The sequence below is a fragment of the Oncorhynchus clarkii genome, chromosome 9 (assembly GCF_045791955.1).
Source record: "Oncorhynchus clarkii lewisi isolate Uvic-CL-2024 chromosome 9, UVic_Ocla_1.0, whole genome shotgun sequence".
In the NCBI taxonomy this organism is placed as follows: domain Eukaryota; kingdom Metazoa; phylum Chordata; class Actinopteri; order Salmoniformes; family Salmonidae; genus Oncorhynchus; species Oncorhynchus clarkii.
Genome location: NC_092155.1, coordinates 20,808,712 through 20,817,501, shown reverse-complemented (window position 1 = coordinate 20,817,501; position 8,790 = coordinate 20,808,712). Strand labels below are relative to the sequence as shown.

Here is an 8,790-nt window from a genome sequence, read left to right as displayed (position 1 = left end):
GAAAATAGTTGTCATTATTGTGTGTTACTTTGTTTATATCGCTTTACTTAGACCCTTTGCAGTGTTATTTCTCCTAGTCTAAACATTACATCATGAATAACTAACTTACTGAAACTCCAAAGGATCCACAGCAGTGGTGTCAGTCTGCCCAGGTGAGATGTCATTCTCCCCGGTTCGGTGGAGTGGTCCGCCCGCCTTGATAGATCTGGAGACAGCTAGAGGTTTGTGGTCTATTCTGATGCTGGAATTTGTTGTGACATTGGTCCAATTTCCACTTAACTTCTGTTTATGATCTTATCCCAGACAGTGAACTTTCTTTCATCCAGTGTCAAATCCAAGACAGGAATGTAAAAAAAACATCTAGGCTAAAAGTAGTATAGATCCTCAGATTTAGCCAACATTTATGATTCGACCATGTCTGGCTTGTTGTTGTTGGCTTATCTTATTCCAACAAATCCTTTGGAAAGTTGTTCTCTCTCAATGTGAAAAGTGCTGCCTATTCCTTTTTTTGCATTTTGGAAAAGCAATTGATTCCTAGTGAAATGCACAAATGATGTTCTGTTTCTTTGACACAAGCACACCATATTCTGGCTTCTCAAAAGTAGGAGCGGTTACCTGTTTTCTTGGGTACACCTGTTACAAGCACGCTCTCGCTCTCTCGCTGTCTCTGACACACACACACACACACACACCTGGGAAGTCACCTTTCCAGTTTAGTTAAAGCAACAGACAGTTATTTTCAGGCCTTTACTTGCAGCCTTCCACAAGGCTCAACCGGGAGGTGAAGTGATGTAGGCACAGTACAAATGCCCTCTAGATGGAGTAGCCTAAACAACTTGTCTCGATATCGAAGATACAAAGATACATCTATCTATCTACAAACTACATCATGAACTACATCTATCAATTTAGACAGCAGAAAATGGTTGTTGACGTCTACATAGGTGTGGTAACTATTAATTGCAGACGTAAAGAGTTGAAGCTTAAGCAAAATGGCTCCATTCTGGCTCTGACAGAACGACATCTCTACTGAAGGGGTTAAAGAATAAGTAAAACAGGTATCTGTCTACCTCTAAAACAGTTAAGTTAAAAACCCTCAGGCACTTTCAGTTGGGTAAATTGACTCCCCCTTCCTTTTTTCTCTCTCTCTCATAGGGCGGCGCACAATTGGCCCAGCATCGTCCGGGTTATGGGAGGGTTTGGCCAGGGTAGGCCGTCATTGTAAATAAGAATTTGTTCTTACCTGACTTGCCTAGTTAACTAAAGGTTCTCCAGTACAGTTGCCAAGACATGTTTCATAATTCGACATCTTTTTGAGTTTGCATGTTCAGGTCATGTTTAGGTCAACTGTTGTCCTGTTTTTCTACAGTGTGTAATAAATTAATGTAAGTAAGATATGTGAATATATCTATTACACAGGTACAAGAGCAACTTAATAAACAGTTACCATATATGTTTTGCCATGTTTTCATTTTCAGTTAAGTGAGGCCAAAGTAGCTGTTACAGCATCATTGTTTGTTAACTACATCAGACATTGCATTGGGCTATGCAGATAAATCCCCCCCCCCCCCCCATTGTTTTTCTGTGAATGTGCAGAGACACCCACAAAACTTAGCAGTGCCCACAGGATGTGACTCGGACAGTGTGTGATCAGTTGTCATGGCATTGGTGTAACGGAAATCAACCTCTGAAATAGCTATGAGAAACTGTGAAAAAGAAGCGCAAGATACCACAGACCCATCATTTTGATATTTTATTAGAATGTATTATAAAAGCACCATAGAAGCTTTGAAAATACCTAAAGTACACCCAGAACACAAGTCTCAAGAGTAAAAAAGGGGTATATTATTTGCTAAAACTGTATATTGATCTATATAGAAAAATATTAGAAAATACCTAAAGTACACCCAGAACACAAATCTAAAGAGTAAAAAAGCGGTATATTATTTGCTAAAACTGTATATTGATCTATTTAGAAAAATATTTGAAAATACCTAAAGTACACCCAGAACACAAATCTCAAGAGTAAAAAAGGGGTATATTATTTGCTAAAACTGTATATTGATCTATATAGAAAAATATTTGAAAACACCAAAAACATCAATCTCAAGCTAAATCTAAGACATTTTAGTATAAGTAGCATACAAAGAAGACATACACTGTCAAAAGTGGGGCATTTTTACCCACAGCTCAACTTCCCCTTTAATCTTCTCACATTTCTCTCTCTTACGACACATACAAAGGAGCTTCACACATACACAAGTAAATGTTAAAAAATGAATACATTCTCTCTCAAACCGTTAAAAGCTATGTTAAATAAAATACATAAGAGGCCTGGGAAATTCTTGGAGACAAAAGTGATTTGACAGATGACTTCTTCAACTCTTCACCCTCTGCTACTTCAATCTTTTCTTCTGACCGATGGTCTCATAGGTATCCGCAGCATGAGGGGTCAGACCCTGAGATAGAGAGACAGGGAGAAAGAGAGAGAGTAAATATATCATGAAGCAAGGCCCTACAATTTAAACTCCACATATTGACTAAGATAACCTTCACCATCACACATTCATTATCACCATCATCATCATCAACTCACCGTATAGATACCCTCCTCCGCTTTCTGTGTCAGAGTAAAAGAGGAAATCCATTAGGAAAAAACACAAGTGTGTGTGTTTATTTTTTTAGGCAGTGTGAGAGATTAGCCATTTGGTTTAATGTTAAATGTTAGCCTGGAAATCGCCCTCTGCCCCCAACCCACTGTAAAGCTGTAGGGCAGTAAATGTGTCTGTCTGCATTATACAGGACTAAATAAATGGATTGCATATATCACGTTACATCGATTTGACCCCCAGCCAACTGCAAGGTCTAGTTTCTATGTATCTGGGCGTCATGGGGTCTTGTTTAATGGAGTTGGATGTAGATCATGTTACAGTGCGTTTCTCACCGGTGTCTTTTCTGTCCCAGCCCCAGTCACCGGAACCATCTGTGGGAAAAACTGAGTGTTGAGAGATAGATGGGGTAAGAACTTGGTAGAGACAGAAAGAGGAAACTGAAACAACCCCCTAGCCTCAGGGACTTTAGGCACTTAGATCTGAAAGGATCGGATGGGTAGGATAGGTATAAGCAATATGGTGAAATTTACACCAAACCTTTCAGCGCACAAGGTGGAGCTACTATCATATTGTTTATACCCATGGTCATACTGTATTGCACATAAGTATAAAGACTGATCTAAAAACCTATCTTTCAGATCTACACGAAATGCCAGTTACAGTTGTCGTGGCTATTGGATCGGGTATAATAATAATACATTAGGTGGGTGCTTATATTTGTCCTATTTCACACATGTATAAGTGTGTATTATACACGTGTGAATTGGCAATGTATTTTTTTTGCACAACTCCCCCTGATGCACCCTCTGAGAGTGGGTATAGCAAGAAAGAGATCAAAGAGAATTTAGGGAGGCAGGGAAAGAGGGGGATTGGGAAAAAGAAGGACAGAAAGGCAGCTGTACCTTGAGCCTGCAGTAGAGCACGGTGAGGATGATACCGTACAGAAACAAGATACCGTCCAGGATATAGCAGATCTGAGACTCACCCAGGGCCGCTGAGAACAGAGGAGAACACTTTCTATTTACAGGCCGGCCCTCTTGAGGTTTGACCATCATTTGTCATTTAGCAAACTCTCTTATCCAGAGTGACTTAGTCTGGGCATAAAACTAAGGTAGGTAAAAACGACCACATAATATCACAGTTATTGCAAGTGACCTCCAGTAACCAGGGTTGGGAGTAACGGATTACATGTAATCCGTTACATGTAAAAGGTTACAAAAAACCAGTAACTGTAATCCGTTATGTTACCAGCAAAATATTGTAATCAGATTACAGATACTTTTGAAAAACTAGAAGATTACTTCGAAGATTACTTTTCAATTCAGAAAGGATGTTTGCAAAAAAAATATCTTTGACACTTCTTTGTTTTTCAAATCAGCATTGAAAAAAGGCAGCAAGTTTAAGTTTGTTCCACCTGAGCGAGTCTGACCACAAGTGAGAGACCACTATGATGACACTGCAAATGTGTTAGATGGATCGCGGGAAAAGAGCAGGAATAGGTTTTTGTAGGCTACAGTCCAAGCTATGTCTTCCAATTGTGCGACTACTGTTGGCATCCAAAGATTATCCAACTTGAATAAACGCATGGAGGTAAGGATGACAGCAGTGCTGTAGTCTACAGTGATACGGATATCACTTATTATTGATACCTATATAGCGCATTTTTGTGAATCACACTGCTGCTCTCTCATTTAGCTATTTGCGCCTTACGGATTGTGGCTGTTGTGGATGCCTGTTCACAATTCTAAATGTGCATTTGAATCCAATAATGATTGAATTCAAGAAGTTTAAACTGCCTATCAATCATTGTTTTTGAAACCAGTGGACAGCCAGTGAAAAATGTGCTCTTGCAACAGCTGCATAGTGCGGATCCCAGCCAATGGAATAAAAGTGAGGCTTTTATTATTATGCTCAATCTAATTCATGCTGATAAAAAACATCCATAGACCTAATGGACACATGCTCAAACTCGTATGCTTTTCATCGTCTTAAAAGGGGCAATCTGTAGTTGCTATATCCATTTAGGGATTTATAAATTATATATATTAATGTAAGGATATAATTGAATCGTATATGTAGTAAAAAGCGATGGGTTAGAAGAAGCCTACATAATAAACCCATAAAGTACAATTTAACATCCATCTATTGCCAGCTATGTAAACTTTAACATTGATTTATCCTGCAATAGATGTCGTTCAATTGGTAACATATTTTTGTCTTCTTCTAATGCCTCTTAAGGGAAAGTAATGTAAAAGTGACTGAATGTTTACGTTGAATGATTACGTTACTGAGTTTGGTTAATCCAAAAGTTGCGTTACTGATTACAATTTTTGGACAGATAACTAGTAACAGATTACATTTAGAAAGTAACCTACCCAACCCTGCCAGTAGCCTTAGTCTATCATGCAAATCTCAAGGTTATCTTTCATTACCCGTTTGGCTGTTACCTATCTACTCCTATCCACACCATGTCAAAAAGGATCTTGGCTAATAAATGTTCCTTTTTCAGAACCCTCTTTCAAAGATAATTCGTAAAAATCCAAATAACTTCACAGATCTTCAAGGTAAAGGGTTTAAACACTGTTTCCCATGCTTGTTCAATGAACCATAAACAATTAATGAACATGCACCTGTGGAGCGGTCGTTAAGACACTAACAGTTTACCGACAGTAGGCAATTAAGGTCACAGTTGTGAAAATGTAGGACACTGAAGAGGCCTTTCTACTGACTCTGAATAACACCAAAAGAAAGATGCCCAGGGTCCCTGCTCATCTGCTTGAACGTGCCTTAGGCATGCTGCTGCAAGGAGGCATGAGGACTGCAGATGTGGCAAGGGCAATAAATTGCAATGTCCGTACTGTGAGACGCCGAGAACAGCACTGCTCATTCTGTGCGTGATTTCCTGCAAGACAGGAATGTCAGTGTTCTGCCATGGCCAGCGAAGAGCCTGGATCTCAATCCCATTGAGCACGTCTGGGACTTGTTGGATCAGAGGGTGAGGGCTAGGGCCATTCCCTCCAGAAATGTCCAGGAACTTGCAAGTGCCTTGGTGGAAGAGTGGGGTAACATCTCACAGCAAGAACTCGCACATCTGTTGCAGTCCACGAGGAGGAGATGCACTGCAGTACTTAATGCAGCTGGTGACCACACTAGATGCTGTTACTTTTGATTTAGACCCCCTCTTTGTTCAGGGACACATTATTCCATTTCTGTTAGTCACATGTCTGTGGAACTTGTTCAGTTTTTGTCTCAGTTGTTGAATCTTATGTTCATAGAAATATTTCCACATGTTTGCTGAAAATAAAAGCAGTTGACAGTGAGAGGACGTTTCTTTTTTTGCTGAGTTTGTCATTCTGTACTGACAAGTAGGCTTTGATCATCGTCATAGCACAAATTTGTCAGCAAAGCGGACACCCTAATCTTATAGGAGTGGTTATACAGTATATGCGAAATCAACTCTTGTGGCATTATATTCACTAAATATCAGTATCCCCCCAAGAATTTAGGTTTTGGTTATAGACGTGGGCATAAGCCAAAGTAAACATCTGTATCTGTTGCAAAGCTTACCCTGGGCTCAGACCATTTACAGTAAATAATATGTGGCTTCACTTTAACCTGACTCAACTGATTGCAAAGCCCCCAGAGATTAATGTAAAAAACAAAATTCCAGCAACTCTTCACTGATTGACCTAATTCTGACAAGTACTTGTCCAGTGGTGTCTTTGCTAATGATCTCAGTGATCTTTGTCCTATTGCGTGTATTGGAGACAACAAACAGATCAACACTGACTCGTATAATTATGAAGAGACATTTAACGTGTTTTTCTTCATGAAAGTATTACTCTGAATGTTTCTCTATCAGCTGCATGCCTGACCCTGAATTAGATCTAGAATTGTTCTCATCTATTTGAATATCTCTGGCAGACAAACACGCTTCCTTTAAACACAGAGTATAACATGATAAATCCTTGGTTCTCTAAAGAACTTTCAGATGTTATGAGAAATCAGGCCTTGGCCAAGGCTAGAAAAACTGACTGTGTAGCTGATTGGCAGTTTTTCAGGCAGTTGAGAAATAGATGCACTTCCTCAATCAAGAAAGCTCAAATCTAGCTACTTTCTAAATTCTTAGACTCTGCTGGTGATCTGTCTACATTTTGGAAAACGGTTAATGTACTGAAGGAAATTCCTTTCCATCCCTGCCTAAGAAAGTTGTGCCAGACTCATCATTACTGAGAAAAATTAGATAAGTGATGCATTTAATCAGCATTTAATATATATTTTTTAAATTTGAAATAAATGGTGGTTTAACCGACCCAGGTCAGCCGGTCAACTGCCTACCCCTCTCCCAGTCTCCAGTTGGCTCGATGGAAGTTCCATCAACTTCAAGTAAACCTTTTCATGTCAACAACTTTCTTCTTGTGATGTGCTCGATGGCTTGCGCAAGATTGATGTGATTTAAAAAAAAACAATGAATGGTGCTGCTTTGCTTGATCCTTTCTTGCTGCAGCTTTCTGCTCCTCTGATTTTACCTTACAATTATTTCTGGTACCATCCCTAGGGTCTGGTAGGTGGCCCATATACTCCCCCTTCACAAACGTGGTGACCCATGTGACATAAATAATTATTACACAGCTCATTCAAATAACCAACTCATCAAGCTTTGATTACTTGAATCAGCTGTGTAGTGTTAGGTGGAAAAACCAAAATGTGCCAGAACCGAGTTTGGGAAACCATGCAGTATACATCATTGCATTTTTTGTATTAGAATGTAGGCTGGCCTACCTTGTAGATCAGTGCATTGCGCTCTTGCATAAACTTCCACCATACCGTAACCCATTGTTAAGTTATAGATGCTCAGGGATGGCTAAGTCTGAAAACCTCTTCGATCTCCACTGAGTTAAGTAGATCTTCCTTTAGGTCGTTTTGCACCTTATGTGGAATGATCTAAAATACACTTTAAAATGGAAATAATTGGTGCCTCTAGGGCATTTCAGACAGCTGCTAGGGGACCTTTTTACTGCTTGTTGTGTATTGTGCATAACAACATGTATTTTAATGTTTATATGAATGTGTAGTGTAATGTCTTCATTATATTTTGTGGGTTCATCTGGAAAAGAGATTGTGGTCTCAGCATTGACTTCCTGTCAAAATAAAGCTAGATAGTTAGTGATAGCATTATGTATGAAAATGTCAGCACTAGTTCTTCCTCTGTCGCAAGTGTTAAAAAGAGGACCGATGTGGCAATGGCTTCGCTTCTGCTTTCACAGAAATGGCCCTGAACTATACGTAGATTTCTCTCTTTCCATCAGACAATGATTTTGCCCTTTAGAGAATGATAGAATCACCTGTCCTACACTTATATTTAAAAAAAACAAGCACATTTAGCATCAAACACTGATCTAAAATAAATCTATAAATAAAACCAGGTTAAAAACAATCATGAGCAAAACCATTTACAGACAGCTATTTCTACTATGATTTACTTAATTTTAGGGAAGGATACATTAACATGTCACCCACTTCAATAATTATTGAAACATGTCGTTACAGGGTTTCTATGAACAAAAAATGGTCAATAATTCATATTACCAAATAAAAGTTCAATGAGTTCCAAAGAGATTACATTTTCAAATATTTTTACTGAATACCAGACATATGCTCTGGACCTGCCCATGAGATCTGATCTTAACCATAGGACTCAACCATGATTCTTTATCATTCACAATATTTAGTCCAGTGTGGGACTAGATTTAGTTGCAATTACAACTAAACAGCAACTGTTTTGCTCATTTCTCATCATGTTAATCCCAGACATACATTTTCATAACCAAGGTCAATACCAATCAGCGGTTATAGTATCAAACTCCATACTCACTAGCACTGCCAAAGCTCATCCACAGAGGAAGAGCTGAAAGAACTAGGAATCTGCCTCCCATCACAGCAACAGGTATACAAAAGGACACAGCAACAGATGATTTTTTACTGGACGTCTGACTGCTCAGTCAGTAAAAAGCATGTAGGTTGAGCAGGGCTGAAGAGTTAGTGGTTTGAGGTGATGACGTAGTGTTGCAAAGAAAGCCAGGGTAAAGCGGGGGGGGGGAGTTGTGGTCGAGCTCAGTCCATTTAGTTTTGTGCAACAGGGCATTTCGAGAAAAAAAATATCACACGTAAAAAAAAA

At 39.2% G+C, this 8,790-nt stretch overlaps 2 protein-coding genes across 7 annotated transcripts in view; both read right to left on the bottom strand.

Annotated features, from left to right (window-relative positions):
- The window catches only part of LOC139416071 (nectin-4-like), a 31,302-nt gene extending 30,712 nt beyond the window's left edge, over positions 1-590 (bottom strand). Inside the window, exon 1 of the mRNA XM_071164325.1 lies at positions 110-590. Coding sequence (XP_071020426.1) covers positions 110-164 — 55 coding nt within the window. The 5' untranslated portion in view covers positions 165-590. The remainder of the gene's footprint in view (positions 1-109) is intronic.
- Positions 591-1,743: 1,153 nt separating this feature from the next.
- Positions 1,744-8,784, bottom strand: LOC139416070 (high affinity immunoglobulin epsilon receptor subunit gamma-like). Of its 6 annotated transcripts, none has more exons than XR_011635051.1 (6): positions 8,488-8,784; positions 3,515-3,606; positions 2,945-2,995; positions 2,597-2,620; positions 1,995-2,459; positions 1,744-1,896 (listed from the first exon to the last, which is right to left on the bottom strand). XR_011635051.1 is itself a non-coding variant. In XM_071164321.1 (5 exons), exons 1-5 carry the CDS (start codon positions 8,546-8,548, stop codon positions 2,397-2,399), a joined length of 291 nt encoding a protein of 96 aa, XP_071020422.1. In that variant the 5' UTR covers positions 8,549-8,784; the 3' UTR covers positions 1,744-2,396. The 6 variants fall into 6 exon arrangements, 3 of the variants coding, with proteins under 3 accessions (XP_071020422.1, XP_071020423.1, XP_071020424.1); XR_011635052.1 differs by having other exon boundaries at positions 1,744-1,798; XR_011635053.1 differs by having other exon boundaries at positions 1,744-1,798; positions 2,945-2,983.
- Between the last annotated feature and the right edge of the window lie 6 nt (positions 8,785-8,790).